The following is a 17,939-nucleotide window of genomic DNA, read 5'->3' as shown; positions in this document are numbered from 1 at the left end:
CTCCCCTGCCTCCCCTAGGCATTGGGTCAGACTCTTCACATCTCTATTTAAATCTTTCCTTTCCTGCAAGACTCAATTAAGGGACTGCCTCCTCCATTATGTCTTCCATGAGCTATCAGGTGCAAGCATTCTTTCACTTCTCAAGTTTTCCAAAAGCTCTTTGTTTCTATCTCTATTTTGTCTCTATTACATTTCATCTTGTAATTATACTTCTCTCCTTTCATATCTTCCCTATTATTATATATAAGCCCTGCAAAAATTATTTTTCATCTCTAAATCTCAGTATCTAGCATAAAGTCTTCCACATACGTGCATAATAAAGGTTTGCTGAATAAAACTAGTAAGTGCCTATTATGTTGTAAAGGACTATTCCTAAATTTGCACAGAGATAAAATGTTGGATTATTACGGAGAGTAAATAATTTCTAAATTCCTCCAATCAAGTCTTATGATTTATGGAGCTTATCAGTAAGAGAGATTGGCACTTAACCATCTGTTGATGTGATAGCTCTTAGAATCAATGAGATGGACATTATTTATACAGAACAAAGGACAAATACTGACAGGGAAAGCTCAAGGGTTTGGTAAAGATTCTGCCAAAAATGGAGACCTTAAGTCAGTGTAATTACCCTTAAAGTTCCAAAAGTATCAAAGCAGAAATTATGCAAGGGAAGGAGGGTGAAGAAGAAGGGAAAAGGGATAGAGCATAATTCAGCTAAACTGAATTTAGTGTTGGAAGAGACCTTAAAAGCCACTGAATCCAACCCTTTCATTTTACATTTGAGGAAACTGAGGCCCAGAGAGGTTAAGTGACTTGCCCAGGGTCACATAGCTAGAAAGTGAATGGAATTAGCACTCAGGTCTTGACTTCTAGGTCCAGTACTCCATGCTTCCTCTTTTCCTTCTTCCTTCCATACTTGTTAATCACTGTGTGCAGAGTACCATATTAGGTGTTAGAAAAGATGCAAAGTCTGTACTCATTGAATTTAGAATTTGGTGGAGTGAGTTCCCTTATCATATTACTTGAGGGAAATGAAGATTTAGAGAAACAACCTAAGAAAATTTTTCAGATAATATAAATTCAGGTATCAGGCTTAATGAAATGGGTAATGAGCTGAAAATGGAAAGTCAGTGGTGGATAGAATTTTGGCATCCTCTTCCTCCAAGCATCTTTCCTGCTACTACATAATATGAATCTTATTCTCTACTCAGTTTCACTTCCTGTCCCATAATCCCAAAAGCTGTGTCACTGTAACCTTCACCCTCTGAGCCTTCCCTTTGTCAGCCATCCATATCCACATTCCATCCATTTTTAAAGGCCCACCTGAAATCCTACCTCTACAAAACCTTCCTTGACTTGAAACCTTTCCTTCTTGACCTTTGTAGACTTTTCTGAATTTCTAGAGTGTTTATAGCCTGTACTCATATATCATAGCTGCTCCCTTTTGCCTCCAAGACAAAACTCTTCTGTTTGGTTTTTAATGCTCTTGGCAATCTGGTTCTAACCCATCCCTCTAGATTGATTGCATATTGCAACCCTTTGTGCACTCTGTGTTCTGATCAAATGGGATTCCTTGCTGCCCCCAGTATATGCCATTATACCTTCCATCTCTGTGCCTCTGCACAGGTTGCTCTCTGTGTTTGAAAATGCACTCCCTTCTCACCTCTTCCTTGTATACAGTCAATCTCCATTTAAGTTCCCCTTTCTGGGCGCCTCTTCTAATCATCCCAGTTGATAGTGTTTCTCCTTTCTTCAGAAATTATTTCGCATTTATTTTTACTTATCTGTGTATACATCTTCTTCCCTCTTCAACTCTCGCTCCTCTCCTTCCCATCAAGTAAAAACGTAAGCATATTGAAAGCAGGGATCGTTTGTTTTTGTCTCTTTGGCTGGCACACAGGAAGTTTTTAGTAAATGCTTATACAGGATAGAAAGGAAATAATTACAAGAGTGAAGGCTCTGGAATTAAGTGTGGTTGGAAAAGGCTTCCTGTAGCAGGTGGGACTTTAGCTGGAACTTAAAGGAAGCCAGAAAAGTCAGTAGATGGAGATGAGGAGAAAAGAAATCCCAGGCATGGGGGACAGTGAGAGAAAATGCCTGGGGAGGAGAGAGCTATCAGAAACTGGACATGGGGCACCCAAAATTCACATGCCCCTATGCATTAAGAATGAAAGACTCTTAGAACTTGAGGGTCTTGGAATGATAGAACCTTCAAATCTAAGAATCCCAGAGCAATAAAATGCAACCCACTTTGATTTTTAAAATAAAGATGCAGAGAGGAGAAATGAGTTAGTTTCATACAACTAATGAGCTAAGTGACAACTAGAACTCAGGTCTTGCGACTCAGGATTCAGTATTCTGTACCATGCCTTGGAGATAAGAATGGGAACTGGTCTTGTATTTTTATTTACCCAGGGAACTTCCAGGTGAGGAAACTTCCTCTACAGTGAAGATCAGCCCCATCTCTGCAACTGAATCTTAGAGTTTCCCAGAGCACTGGGATGTTTAGAGACTTGCCCAGAGTCACACAGAATAATGTGTCAAAAATGGGACTTCAATCCTGATTTTCCTGGATTTGCTTCTACATCATGCAGTCTTTCTCATGCTATATATCACCTTCCTTCCAGAGTTGTTGTGAAGATAAAATGAGATAATAATTATAAAGCACTTAGAGTAGTACCTGACACATAGTGCTATATAAATAGTAACTATTATTATATTATAGCAAGCTGCCATTGTATATTGTCCTTTCATTTCCCTACTCTTGACTTCCCAACTAGACTATAAGCTCCTTGAGAGCAGAGACTGCATCTAACACTTCTGTACAGCCCAACTAGCACTCTGGCATAACTGATCATTCATCTATACATCTGGCATTTCCATATCAACTATGGGCAGAGTTTTGTGACAGATGTGGGGAGAGTTAAAGGTGAATAAACCACTGGTTCTGGCCAGAAGGAGCATTCAGTCTAGTAGGAGAGACAACATAGGTTGAAATCTAATAACTAACACCTAACTGAATTTTACAGTAAAGTTCTCTCATGATGCATCAATGTGATATGGAGGAAATTTGCTTTTTAAAGGTAAGGCCATTGGAGCTCCAGCTGGTCCTACCAAACTGGAAAGGCTTCAAGTATGGTAATGGATAACTTCTAAGGGTTAAGAACCTTATTGTCAAAAGGATAGTCACCATAAGACTACTTTTTGGCCACAGAAACTCATGAGAACCTTTTCATCAAGGCATTATTCTTACTAATGTGCTACTGAATAGTGCTAGAGTAAGTAATAAAACTGTGCTGATTGGGTCCATTACAAATTTATATCATGTAATCATGACTGGGCTCTCACTACATCAAGGCAATCCTTTCACTCTTCCACAATTGATTTCTAACAGCCCACAGCAGCTGTTCTCAAACCTTTTCTCCCTTCTCTTTGAGATTCTTATGCCCCCCCCTACTCCTTAGTATAGGGCCTTGCTTCATATTTTACTGACAAAATAGCAGCCATTCATCATGAGCTCCTTCTCCTCCTTTATTCTGTCTCAGACTTCTTTGACATCATTCCCTATTCTCTCCAATCTCTTGTGAAGAAAAGGCCAACTCTCTTTGAAAAGGTCAATTCCTGAACCCTCCTCCCCTTATTTTTAATGTCTTTCTATATGTTGGCTCCTTCCCTACTGCCTACAATTAATCAAGTAATATGCACTTATTTGTTAAGCACTTATTATATGACAGGCATTGTGCTAGATGCAAAAGTTAAAACAGTTCTTGTCCTCAGGGAGCTTACATCCAAATGGAAGAGACAATATATGAATATCTTTATTCATATAAATTAGACTATAAAAGAAAAGTACAGGCTAGATGCAAGGTAACACTAGAGCGCAAGGTTCTAGCAGCTTGGGAGACCAGAAAAAGGATACCTGGAGAAGTTGTATCTATAAACATGCCCAAGTTTTCCCCAGTCTTAAAAACATAACAAAACAAAACTTTCATTTGACCCCACTGCCATTTAACGTTTTCATACAACCAATTTTCCTTAGACTTGCCAAACTGATATTCCAAAAGCAGAGGTCTGACCATGTCACTTTTCTACTCAAGAAGTTCCAAGGGCTCCCTCTGGCTTCTAGGATAAAATACAAAACTCTCTGTTTGGCATTGAAAGCCCTTCACAGCCTGGTTCCTATCCCCTTCCTAGGTCTACTGCATGTTGCTTCCCTTTCTGCACTCTATATTCTAGTCAAACTTGTAGCTGCCTATTCCCTGTACGTGACATAGGATCATGGTTTTGGCACTGGAAAGGACCTCAGAGACCATCTACTCCCATCCACTTGTTTTACAGATGAGGACAATGAAGGTATAGAGATTAGGTGATTTGTTCAGAGTCACACAGGAAATAAGCATCAATGATAGGCTGATTCCCGAGTGAGAGCTCTTTCCACTGTACCACACTCTTCCCTCTCAAGGAATTAGGGAAGGCTTCGTAGAAGAGGTGGCATTGTATCTGGGCCGGAAAAGATGGATAGGATCTCTACAGTGAAGCCAGGATGGCATAGGTAATGTATACTCAATAAACACATTAAGAAAAGAAAGTAGCATCAACAGACTTAGTTCTGCATTAATAAGCAAATCTAAATAAATCCTTGGATATTAAGGATGATGGAGAAAGCTAGAAATTTACATGGTAAGTTATAAAGTAGAACAGGCCAGTGCTAAAAACTTGGTCCTCTGCATTTTTAAGTCTAGAGATGGAAGAGATTTAACAAGTGATCAAGTTCATGTCTCTCATTTTTACAGATGGGGAAACTGAGGCCCATGAAAGGGAAGTGACTTGCCCAAGTTCACACGTACATTAATGCTGAGCTCTTATTCACACTTAGGTTCCTGACTTCTAGGCCAGTGTTTTCTCCCAAAGATGCTTCTTTGGAAGTTTTGGAGATTCTAGTATAAGTGTGAAGTGGTAAGGTCAATGATTTAATGAGATTCTAAGTATTAGTAGTACCATACTCATCCATCAGCTTTAGGGAGTAAGCATGGTTGGGGAAGGGAACAGCAACCCTCTGGTTATTTATTACGTGACACTTAAGGAAAAAAACCAAGCAATTTCTATTCTGCACAGATGGAAATGATGATTTGGTGGGGTGAAAGAGAAAGCTTAATTAAAACACAAACAACTTAAAATCCCCTTATGGAATAGAGGTAGGGTTGAAGCTGTCTGACCTGTGATTCTACCAGATGGCTTCCTATCTCTAGTGCCTAAGTGTATAAGGATTGGAAAGGGTTGTAGTCTTACGTATGGAAGAAATTTTAGTCATGTAGTAATTAAAACTAATAGGCATAAGATTTCATCTCCAGTCTTTTTGACTCAACCAAAAAATATTCAGAGGCTTCAAAACACTATATATATACAACCATGAGAAATAGGAAAAAAGCTGAGGTATATAATACTAAAATGAAAGGTCCATGTCCTGTCAATGCTATCAACTACTCATGTGACTTTAAGGAAGTCCCTTTTCCTCTTTGGTCCTTAATTTCTCCATTTATATAATGGGACATTCTATTTCTGATATACTTTGTTACATATTAAGGACCCTTTCAGTTTAGCTATTCTGTAGAACTTTAGAACTAGGAAGGACATCAGTAGGGACATGGATTATCAGAGCTGGAAGGACTTTAGAACAGTCAAGATGGAAGAAATTCTGCGATACAGAATGTCAGATCTGAAAGGCAGCTTGATAGATATAAGAGAATATAAAATGAGAAGGCTGGCCAAGATGATCTCAACTTGAGGTCTCTTCAGACTCTACCATTTACTTTCAAGTACTTTCCATTTCTGAAAAACTATGTTCTAAGGTCTATTCAAATGTTGTAAATTACCTTCCAGATCTGAATTATTCTAGTGTTTCTCTTAGTACTGCTATTCTATGATTCTGTAGAAGGAGCCATTAAAAAATACCAGGTATATCTATGCAAAATGATGAAGCCCTGTGGTACACCAGAAAGAACGCTATCCTGGGTGTAAAGATAATAGATTTTAATTCAGGTACTGACATCAATTCACTATGTGAGGTTGGGACAAGTCACTTCCCTTTCTCTCTTTTTATTTATAAAATGAAAGGGTTGACCTTGATGATTTTAGTCAGACAACAAGCACTTATAAAGCATTTACTATTCACTGTGGTAAGCATTGGAGAGAAAGAGATTGGCAAAAACATGACCCCTATACTCAAGGAGGTCACACTCTAATGGTGAGGGGGGGAAGATCAGGAGGCTGAGTTGAGGAGGGGCATGCTAGGCATGAGTGATAGCCAGTGAAAAGGCATGGGAATGAGAGACGCAGTTTTGGATAAGATGAATAGCAAGAAAGAGAAAGAATATGAAGGCTGAAAGGATAGGAAGGCACCAGGTTATAAAGGGCCTTGAATACCAAACAGAGGATTTTATATTTTATTCTAGGGGTAATCAGGAGTCACCAGAGTTTATTGAATAGGAGGGTGACATGGTCGAATTTGGGCTTTAAGAAGATCCCATTGGCAGCTGAGTGAGGATTGAATATTATGAGAAGAAACTTGAGGCAGGGAGATCAAACAGAAAGCTGCCATAGTAGTCAAGGCATGAGGTGACAAGGGCCTGCTCCAGAGGGGTGGCTATGTGAAGGGACAGAAGATGATGTATTTAAGAAATGTTGTGATGGTAAAGATGGCAAAAATGGAAACAGACTGGATATGAGGGTGAATGCAAGTGAGTAGGAAAGGATAACACTGAGGTTGTGAGCCCAGAGGACTGGGAAGATGGTGTAGCTCTTGACAGTGATAGGGAAACTGAGAAAAGGGGAAGACTTGGGAGGAAATACCATGAGTTCTGTTTTGAACATGCTGAGTTTGAGGCATCTATGGAAAATTTAGTTTGAGATGTTCAATAAATGTTAATGATACAAAACTGAAGGTCACAATCCAAGATTTCCTGAAGCTTTAATGATCTGACTCTATGCAGAGGCAAATTGAAGGTGGGGTGGGGGATGAATCTAGAAAAGAGAACGGTTTGCAGAAAGTATTTTATGCTTCCCAGAGCATTTTAAATAAATTATTTGATTCTTACAGCAACACCAAATGCTAGAAGAGGAAACCAAGGCTCAGAAGTTGTGACTTGCCCTAAATCATACAGAAAATGAGAAGCAAAGACTAACTGAAGATCCCTTAACTATGCTCCTACTCCAGCACCATGCAATGGCCATGTGCCTCAGTTTCCTAATCTGTAAATTTAGGGGATTAGACTAGATGGTGAGAGATATATATATAACTTAGTAGTGAGGGAGCTTGCCTTCAAGTCAGGAAGATCTGTCTTCAAGTTTTTGTCTCTGACATGCCAGCTGTGTAAAACTCTGGGCAAGTTCCTTAACCTCTTAGTGCTCTAAGCTAGCACTTCTTAAACTAGGGATCATGACTCCATATAGAGTTGTGAAAAATTTGGCAACACTAAAAGGTTTCTGAATGTACAAAGCCCAAAAATTAATTAAAAATCAAATGTGTTATGAATCCGAGGTGTTTCTGGCAGCACTTGCCTGTGGTGCATCGTACAACTTTACTGCAGCCTTGGTTCTAAACACAAAGCATGTACACTTTGCACTGACCTTGCCTTCAGACCACACAACACCAGGAAATGCTGCTGAGAAGTGAAAAGGGGTCATGAGCGGAAAAAGTTTAAGAAGTCCTGCTTTAAGCAATGCTCTTTGGCAGAGGTGTCAATGTGCATTAATAAAGGGACCTTCCTCATCCTGGAGTTCCCTATGTGAATGAAATCAGAGTTCCAGTTCCTGGTCTCCATTCCCAAACTAGGCTATCTATAAGGTTTATTCCAGCTCTAACATGCCATGTTAGTTTTCTCAGCTGTAAAATGGGGATAATAATAGCACCTATTTCCCAGGTTCCAGGGTTACTGTGAGGATCATTATAATAATTAATTATAATAATTTGTTGCATGTTATATAATTATGATAAATTAATAGTTATAAAGCATTTAGCACAGTTGCCTGACACATAGTAGGTGCTTAATGATGATTACAATGCTTGCCTTATACATGGTAACTGCCTAATAAAATATTTGCTGAGTTAGGTTCTGTCTACCCTCACCAATGACTTTCTGAGATCTTCAGTCCACTTCCCTTTGTTCAGTCACAGTTTTCTCATCTATAAAATGAGAAGGTTGGTTCAAGTTGTCTCTTAAGTCCATTCCCACCCTAGCATTCTCAGCTGGCTTAAGGTAGAGGGGAAGCTCTGAGAGAATGTTTGAAACAGAAAGAATCAAGACTCAGCAGGGCTGTAACAAGGCTTCGCAAGAAAAAAAAGATGCTATTTTGGACAGAAATCAGCCTCTTAAGAGAAAGCAACGTACAATTTGTATATCAGCAGGAGAAAACAATATTCAGGCTACAAAATCACCACCTGCTTTAGGAGCTGCTGTTCAGACCAAGAGGTAAAAATATTTTGCCAGCTTATTCCTGTCTCCCCTTACGCCTCGCTTTCTCACTCTGTCTCTTAGCCCTCTAATACTTTGTCATTTCTTTATTGTTCCCTCAACCAGGCAAGATGCAAATGGCACTAACAACAGCTGACTCTTGCCATCCTTTGTTTTTGCAGCGGGTGGGGGAGCTGGCTACAGTGGGAGTCAGGAGATGTGGTGTTAAGTCCCAGGTCTGTTTCTTCTTGCCCTAATCTAGGGCAAGCCTCTGAACATCAGGAGGCTAGGTAGTTAAAAGGGAAGAATGCTGGGTTTGGAGTTGGGGAAACTGAGTTCAAATCCATTCTCAGACACTTCCTAGCTGTGTGATCCTGGGTAAGTCACTCAGCCATTGTTTGCCTCAGTTTCCTCATCTATAAGATGGAGATAACCACCTTGCACCTACCTTGTAAGACTTCTGGGAGGATCAATTGTGGTAATATTTGTAAAGTACTTAGCACCATCCCCTGCACATGATCGGCCCTTAAAATGCTTGTTCCTTCTCCCCTCTCCCCCTCCTCCGGAGAATGTAGCTTATGATGCTTGCACTGTCCATCTTATGAGGTTTTTATGAGATTAGCACTCTGTAAGGTGTAAGGCATAATAGAAAGGTGATAGTTTATGCCTCAGAGAGGCAGTTAGTATAGGGAATTGATGCTAGACTTTTGGTCAGAAAAACCTGGGTTCAGATCATGTTTCTGACAAATACTGATCCCTCTAGTAGGAGGTAACTCTTTATGACTATTAAGTTATAAATGGGTTATGAGCTTTCCTTCCTGGAGAGAGTTTCCACACTGACAAACTCCTATATATTTATTAAATTTTATTTTTATTTATGAGGTCTATATCAGCTTTTAATGTTCTATAATCCCATGACTTATCACACTTCAACTAGAGAGAAGATTGGGTAAGAGCTTAACTCCTTTGTTCCAGTTTCAAGGGAGGACAGTGACCCTTCTCTTTGCCAATGTTAACCCCTCCACTGCGTTCTTGGTGTGATCCTATCCTATTTTCCTCCAGGAGTTTCCCACATGCTTCATTTCCTCACTGTCACTTTCATTCTCTTCTGATTTACTGGCTTCTTCCCTCTTGCATACAACCAACCACGTTCAGGTCTCCCCTTTCCTCAAGTAAGCAAACAAAGATAAAAAAACCAAACCTTCATTTGTTCCTGCCATCCCCTCAAGCTATTGACCTATATCTTTCCTTCTCTTCACTGCTCATGAACTAGAAACAGTTGTCCACATTCACTTCATTTCCTCACCACCCACATGCTCCTCACCGCCTGCAATCTGTTTTATTTACCTTGTTATTCTACTGAAATTACTCTCTCAAAGGGGAGCAATGATCTGGAAGCCGTGTAATATAGTGGAAAAAAATTCTAGGATCTTTGCTCTCTTAATTATTATTTTCTTTTCCTTTTTTCCTTTTGAAGCAATTGGGGTTAAGTGATGTGCTCAGGGTCACGTAGCTAGTAAGTGACAAATGTGTCTCAGGTTGGATTTGAACTCAGGTCCTTCTGACTCTAAGCCCCGTGCTGTATCCAATGCATCATGTAGTGGCCCTCTTACTTATTATCTGGGAATGCACTTACTCACTCTGTATATGGGTTCCTCATGTAAAATGAGAAGGCCAGACAGATGACCTGAGGTCCTTTTCAGCTCTAAATCTCTCATCCTATGATTTATTGATATAGGCTGATACATAAAGCAATTATTCAGTGCTTTACTAGATGACAGGTTCTGCACTAAATAATGGGGACACAAATACAATCTAAACAGTTCCTGCCCTTAAGGAACATACATCTTAATCAATATGTTTAATGAAGTATAAGGGGGAGGTGGAAAAGGTGGGGAAGATATGTGCCTGGTAATATGACTTGAGAGTGGTGACCAGGTAGTGATGTGGAAATCTAGTTCTGGGCAAGATAATGTTGTTAACAATTAGCCCATTAAAGCAGAGTGGATTTTGGGGCAGAGTTCAAGACATGGGTGAAAGTGTGTGTGTATGTGTGTATGTGTGTATGTGTGTGTGTGTGTGTGTGTGTGTGTGTGTGCGTGTGCGCATGTGTGTGTATGTGTGTGTGTGAGAGAGACAGAGACAGAGACAGACAGACAGAGACAGAATAATCAAGAGAGAGACAGAGACAGAGAGACACAAAGAGAGAGACAGAGACACACAGATACAGACAGAGACACAGAGACAGACAGAGACAGAGAAAGAGACAGAGAGAGAAAGAGAGAGAGAGACAGAGACAGGGAGACACAGACAGAGAGAGATAAAGACAGAGAGAGAGATGGAGACAAAAAGAATAACAGACAGAGAGACAGAGACAGATAGATACACACAGAGAGAGACAGGGATACAGAGAGAGAGAGAGAGAGAGAGAGAGAGAGACAGACAGACAGACAGACAGACAGAGACAGACAGAGACAGACAGAGACAGAGACAGAAACAGAGACAGAGAGACAGAGAGATGAGCATGCTGGCTGGAGTATAGGTGTGTCAGGCTTTGGAAAAGGTGGCTGGGAAGATTGAAAAGCTCATGATCTAACTATTAAATTTGTTCTATTTTTAGTCTTTTCTATAGCTACTGAAACTATTGTTCTCTCTTACCCCTACACCCACCACCTTCTCCTCTCGTGGCTTTTGTGATACTGCTTTTTCCCCTGTTCTTCTCTTACCTGTATGATCACTCCTTCTTAGGTCTCCTTTGCTGGGTCATATCTTTTCTCTTAACCGCATATGTCCTCCGGCGTTTTGTCTGGGGCCTTATTCTTTTTCTCTGTGCTTTCCCTTGGACTGAACATCCCCAGTAGTTACTGTTCTATAACTCTCCTCTTCTCAGCTACACTCCTTGAGAAAGTAGTCTATACTAGGTGACTTCTCTCACCCTTAATTCTCTAAAATCTTTGTCAACACTCAGCTGAAACTGTCTTTTTCAAAGTTACCAATTGCCATATTTACTCAATTGCCAAATCTTATGGACTTTTCTCAGTCTTGTTGCTAGTAGAGCTCCCTGATGTGTAGGACACTTGATCAGCCTTTCCTCATGGATGCTTTGTTCTTTCTAGGTTTTTCGGACATTGCTCTCTCTTCCTTCCACTCAGCCCCATTTGCTGGGTTTTGATTCATTTAGTGTCCACTGGACATGGGTGTTCCTCAAGAGTCTGTCCCAGGCTTTCCCTTTTCTCTTTATCTATCTCACTTGATGATCTCATCAGCTTCTCTGGGTACAATTGTCATCTCTACACATATACTGCCCAGATCTTATATCTAGCTCTAGGTTCACTCCAGCTCCAGTCCCTCCTAATCGACTGCCTTTGGACATCTATAACTAGATGGTCCATAAGGCATTTCAAACTAAATATATCTAAGACAGAACTTCTTTAAACCTTCCCCTCTTTCCAGCTTCCCTACTACTGTTGAAGATACCGCCATCCTCCCAGTCTTCCTGACTTGCAATCTTGATGCCATCCTTGACAAACTCACTCTCACTCACCTACACATACAACCCACTACCAAGTCTTGTTTCTACCTCCACAACATTCACTTAGCTCTACTCCCAGAGCCACCAATCCTGTTTAGGCACTTAAGCTTGCAGAAGTACCACCCTCTCGCTACCTCCCTGCCCTTTAATTCTAGGCTAAAATGTAAACTCCAGCCTCTTAAGGCCACCCATAATCTAGCAGCCAAATTTGTAGCTTAATTTCACCTTATTCCCTTCATACACTTTACCCTCCAGCCAACTTAGACCATTAGTTTTCTGTTCCCTAACTGCACATGCTGTCTCCTGTTTCCATCTATTCTCCCAGGGTATTCCTTATTCTTGGAAGGCACTCCTTCTTTCATTCCTGCCTTTCAGAATAAATATTTACAAGCCCAATTCAGATGCTACCTCCTCCATGAAGCCTTCCTAAGTCTCCGACTCCCAGCCATAATTAGAGTTTTCTTCTGAAATTTTCCTAGAGCATAAAGTTACCTCTACTCCTTAACTTTGTGTGATACCAATTTGTGCATGTCATAAGTACCTGATAGAATTTAAGTTCCTTGAGGGCAGGGACTGTGTCATCCTTGCCTTTGTATCCTATCTCTGAGAAAAGTAACTTGCACAAAGAATGCACTTAAAAAATGTTTGTTCAGTTGAACTGAATCTTAAGGCACATCATGTGGAAGAGGGATTGGAAAACCCCCTTTTAAAATTGTAAAGTGTTGGATACATGTGTGCTATTCTTAGGTATTCTACTTAGCTCCAGAAGGCAGAGCTAGGTCCCATGAATGGAAATTGCAGGGAGGTATATTTTGGCTCACCATAAAGAATTTCCTAACAGTTCAAGTGAACCCGAGAAGTTGTGAGCTTCCCATCCCAGGGGGTTTTCAAGAGAAGGCTACAGGCTACATGACTACTTGTCATGGGTATTATGCAGGAGATTCCTGCTTATAATAAGAGTTGAATTAAATAATTTCTGAAGTCCCCTCTAGCTCTAGGATTCCATGAAAAAAATACACAGAGCAGTAGCCTGAATTCTCTCTGGTGAGTGGATTTGTGTTGGGGAGTAGGCAGGAAGCTGGATTCTAGGCCTGACACCTAGTTTTATGACCTTTGCCAAGTTACATCACTTTTCTAGACCTCAGTTTCCCCCTCTGTAAAAAGAAGGGGCTAAATTAGACATTCTCTAAGTAGCTTTCTGCTCTGAAATTTGATGAATTAATTTATTGGCTCTAATAATCTCACAGTTGGATTAGGGCAATAGCTCCACAGCTGTTCTCTTTGCCTCTGGACTTCAATCCAATCTATGCAGGCTACCAAAGTCACATTCCTTAAATATTCCCACTTTGATCTGGTCACTTTGATGCTCAAGATGCTTGGAGGATCTCTACTTAAAAATCTTCCCCAGTGATGTCCCTAAGGGAAAGTTCAGGCCAATCTGAGGAGGAGAGATAAAGGCTCCCACTCTCTCAGAACACACACACATACACACACACATGTACATATAAATACACAACCAATCTTACATTCTTCTGAGGGTTCTCTCTGTTCAGAGGGCTTAGCAGAGAGCAATGTGCTCTCTCTCTCTCTCATTGTTGCTCTCTTTCTCCCTCTCCCCTCCTCTTTTCTCTCTCTCTCTCTCTCTCTCTCTCTCTCTCTCTCTCTCTCTCTCTCTCTCTCTCTCTCTCTCTCTCTCTCTCTGTCTCTCTCTCTTTCTCTCTCTGTCTCTCTCAGGTCATGGAGTTCACAGGGTTACCATGACAACAAGCATCCCTGACAACTCATCAGAAAGGTGAGGGTTGATTGAAAGAGACCCTCATTTTTCTGGGAGATTCAGTATTTACTCTCAGACACTCACCCTGCACCAGTGTTAAACTATGGACAACGTAGCTTCTAGTGAGGGGGAAAGAGAATCAGCATTTTGTTCTTTATTGGGTACTCTGTGGGGGAGGATTGCAAATTACTCTCGGGGAGAGACATTTTATTTCTGGTGCATGGGGTAGGGGGTGGTGAGTATGCATTTCTGATCACTGTGGCTGATTTTATAAAGAAGAGAAAAAGAAGTTATTAAGTTGACTGTGGATCCTGCTGTTTTTTCAGGCTGGAATATTCCCCACTGATAATAATCTTTCTATTCCTTCAAGGCCCACTGCCTGATTTCTCTCTTTTCTGACATTTTACTGAATTTCACACTGCATCATGCAATGCTCCTCTTTCTCATATGGGCTCGAAGTCTGCTTGGTGGAAGTTACAAAGGTGCCTATTTTGGTTCCCTGTAAGGAAGAGCCTTCAAATAATTGGAGCTACCCAACAATGGAATAGACTAACTCAGGAGGTAGTGAGCTCACCATTACTAGAAGTCTTCTAGAAGGTAGAAGAGGTCCCGCCAAACTCAGACACAGAATTGTCTTAGGTTACTTTCTTCTTGCTTAGAATTTCTCCAATTATAAGCTTTTTGGAGACAGAAACTGTGTCCTATATTTGTCATATTCCTCATAATATTTAATCTAATACGTACTAGTGGGGTTGACTCTAAACAGAGGTACAGTGTGCTGTCAAGAGTGCCGGAGGTGTGGCTTTTAGTTATGGCTCTGCTACCAAATCTGTGACCTTGGACAAACCATTTTATACCTCTAGGTCTCCCTGTCTAAAATAAGAAGGTTGAATTAATTGATCCTCTAGGATTCCTTCCAGCCCAAGATTCTTGTTATATGTCCTAACATCCCAATTCTGGAATTTATTCTATGTCTAAATCTTTGGATCTAAGATTCTGGGCATTTAAAAATATTTGGTGAATTGTGCCCACTGGGTCACTAGACCTTAACTAGTTTAGGGTCAAAAGAAGATCAGATAGTGACCAATTCAAATCATAAAGAAAGTGTGCCTCAGAAGACCTCCTTTGAAGGCACTTCCTCCATAGGTCCATCATCTGGAGAAGTAAGCCTACAACATATTCGTATCACCTTGGCCCATCCATGTGGCAATGTAGAACACAGACAATGAAGACTTACCAAATTTTAACCTTAAGGAATGCAGAAGACATTATGGATTATGGAACCACTATCTTAACTAATCAAACTTAGACTAATGTCCTTAACAGGGTTCAACTCTTAGCAAATCTATTTGTTAGTTGCTTTGTGGTAGTTAAATTATGAAGAATAATTATTTATTAACTTAGCTATAGACTGTGCCATTTGGCAAACTCTCAGTAAGAAATACTATTTAATAAGGATAAAAAATGGAAGATGTGTATAATTCACATCTACTTTGGAAATTCGAAGAAATTTTCATCTGGTTGTAACATTCAATTTCTCTGACAGAAATCATTATAACTAGAGAGAACAGATTTAAACAAGCAGATGTTTAGTTGACAAGAGAATTATCACCAAACTGGTGAATTTGCTAATAGTTATTCCCTGGTTGCTAACATTAGTCAAAGTTGGTTTTTACCTAACATAAAAAGGAAACCAAAATGTACTCCTATGCCTCTTTAGTCTATAAACTCACTAACTTATGGACAGACAGACAGAAAGAAAGACAGTGTGCGCTTCAAAGAAACACCAACCAGTCAAATGGAAAATTTCCTATCCTGGGTAGAGAAGAGGCCAGCTGGGAGAAACAGAAAAATAACCTACTGGTAACTTTTTTTTAAAGGTTCAGTAAGGTTTTCAGCTGAACCAAATTCTGGTATTATTAGCCCCATTTTACAGATGTGGAGATAGGTTAATAGAGGTTAAGTCACTTGTCCAATGTCACATATCTAGTAAGTTCCATTCTTGAGCAGGAAGAACAGTTTTGATTTCAAACCTCAGTGTTTTTTTTCTTTTTTTTTCAAGCAGTCAGGGTTGAGACCTTCCCAGGGTCACATAGCTAATAAGTGTCAAGTGTCTGAGGTGAATTTGAACTCAGGTCCCCCTGACTCCAGGGCCGGTGATTTATCTAGCTGGCCTTCAAACACAGTTTTTTAAAAGACCATTTGCCTGAGTGTAGGACATGAGTGAAAAAAGAGAATGGTTCTCAGAGGCCCAGGAATCTTCATCCTATGAGGTACATCAGAGAGGGAGGACTAAGGAATCTTTCAACTGTTATAGTCTATGCCTATTATCCCTCAGAGTTCTAATATTCTATGTCCTATAATACATGATTTTTCCCAGCTCAGATATTCCAGGCTCTGTGTTCTAGGTCCCTTCCAGCTCTAATGACATACCATAAGGTCTCTGGAAGCTCTCAATAGCTTTCTGAGGACTAAGAAACTTCCATCCCATTCCGTCCCTGAGTGAAAAGGTGAAAGGGGTTTGGGACGTTTCTGATGTCTAAGTTGTCTGCTATAATCTTGTAGATAAACTTCAGAAAAAGACCCCAGAAAGTAGACAAAATCTAGGTTCATATTTTGATTTTGAAAAGCTTGATTGCATAAAGCTTGCATCATTCACTCTATTCCTGACTTCCAGAATTCTAGCACAAGAGTACTCATCTGGACTCATCTAGAACCCAGGGGATTTTCAGTGTGCTCCTGAGTGCAACCTCTCCCTAGCCTGCTGATCTCACTGTCTATTCCACATGTTTTGGGGCCTAATTGGATACTCTTATGAATTCTTCTTTAATTGTCTCTGCATCACTCTTGCCTTCATGGATTTCCTTGAGGTCAGGGAGAATGTCTTAACATGATGGAGTGTAAAGAATGTTAGACTTGGAATTATGAGACCTTGAATTTGTCTTTAATTGTCTAGTGTTGAGCCAGTCCTCTTACTTGTCTGATCCTCAGTTTTCTCATCTATAAAGTAGGAATATAAAACCTGTTAAGCCTCAGAGACCACAGAGCTGTTAAAAAGGATCAAATGAGAAAATGGATGTAAAATGCTTACTAACTATGCAATGCTGTGTAAGTAGGGATTATTAATATTGTCTTCCCTAGAATGTCTAGCATAGTGCTAGCTGCAGAGCAGGTACTTCCTAAAAACTGGTTGCTTTAAAGTAAATGGAGATTAATCCCTTTCTCTACTGAGCACCGTCCACCGTGTCTCTTAAAACATCTGCCCTTGCATAATGCATAAGGAAAGAGCTACTTAAGTTCATTCAGGCAGATACCCAAGATTGACTAATGCCAGGCCATCTGGTTTCCTGTGATTAGCTCCTCTGCCATATCAATGCTCCATCTCATGATGGTTGGTTCCTTACTTTCTCTAAATATGATCTTTCTCCAACAGCTTGCAAGCAGTGTGGTGGGACAGAAAGAATCTGAGTCAAAAGACTGGGGCCCATTCAAGCACTGACTTTGCCACGTACCATGTCTGTGACCTTGGATTAAGTCAATGCCCTACTCTGGGGCTCATTTCTTTCATTTGTAAAATAGAGATAGTAAGAGTTGTAGTACTTATCTCAGAATATTTATCATTGTGGAAACATTTTATAAACTATAAAGTGATATGTCAGTGTGAGATACTTTGTGACTGGCACGGCTGATAAAAATGTCTGGTGGTTGCCCAAATGTAAATACCACTTCATTTTCTCCATGAGGTACTTTGTGCCCATTAAAAGTCTTGCTAAAGGAACTGGTGTCAGAGAAAGCTATTTGTCAGCTACTAATTTTCTGTTTCAATGGCCTAATTCTTGTGAGTCAGAGCTAAAACAGGGGTGCTATATGGTTAGGTTTCTTTCAAGGCAAACACCACCCACTATTTCACCTCAAGAACACCATATGCAGGGTAGCTGAGGGGGTGGGGTGAATGAAATAACATTCTGCCAAAGGACGCTGACGATGTGTGACACATTTGGGTAGGGGTGATGGCACATGACAACTACAAACAAAGCCAATGGATCCTTTTGGGGATCCAGTCTCAAGCCCAGGACTGAAGATCTTGGTTCAGTTTCCTCATCACCATCTCCACGAGTTCAGCTTCTCAGTTTTTATCTTGACAAAGGGCCCCTTGGGCAGCTGGCAGTCACCAGAGATGGAG

General features: G+C 40.4%; 1 protein-coding gene across 11 annotated transcripts in view; it reads right to left on the bottom strand.

Annotated features, from left to right (window-relative positions):
- The window catches only part of GRIA1 (glutamate ionotropic receptor AMPA type subunit 1), a 345,686-nt gene that overhangs the window by 39,348 nt on the left and 288,399 nt on the right, over positions 1-17,939 (bottom strand). Inside the window, exon 14 of one of the 11 annotated variants that reach the window (XM_072630789.1) lies at positions 1-17,939. This exon is cut by the window's left edge and continues 15,623 nt beyond it. The exons of 9 other annotated variants lie outside the window; for them this stretch is intronic. In XM_072630789.1, coding sequence (XP_072486890.1) covers positions 17,890-17,939 — 50 coding nt within the window. In that variant the 3' untranslated portion in view covers positions 1-17,889. One more of the 11 variants, XM_072630788.1, reaches the window with a different exon arrangement.

Source organism: Notamacropus eugenii, chromosome 1 (assembly GCF_028372415.1).
Source record: "Notamacropus eugenii isolate mMacEug1 chromosome 1, mMacEug1.pri_v2, whole genome shotgun sequence".
In the NCBI taxonomy this organism is placed as follows: Eukaryota; Metazoa; Chordata; class Mammalia; order Diprotodontia; family Macropodidae; genus Notamacropus; species Notamacropus eugenii.
The sequence above is the reverse complement of the archived record's forward strand: the minus strand, read 5'-3'. Positions and strand labels throughout refer to the sequence as shown.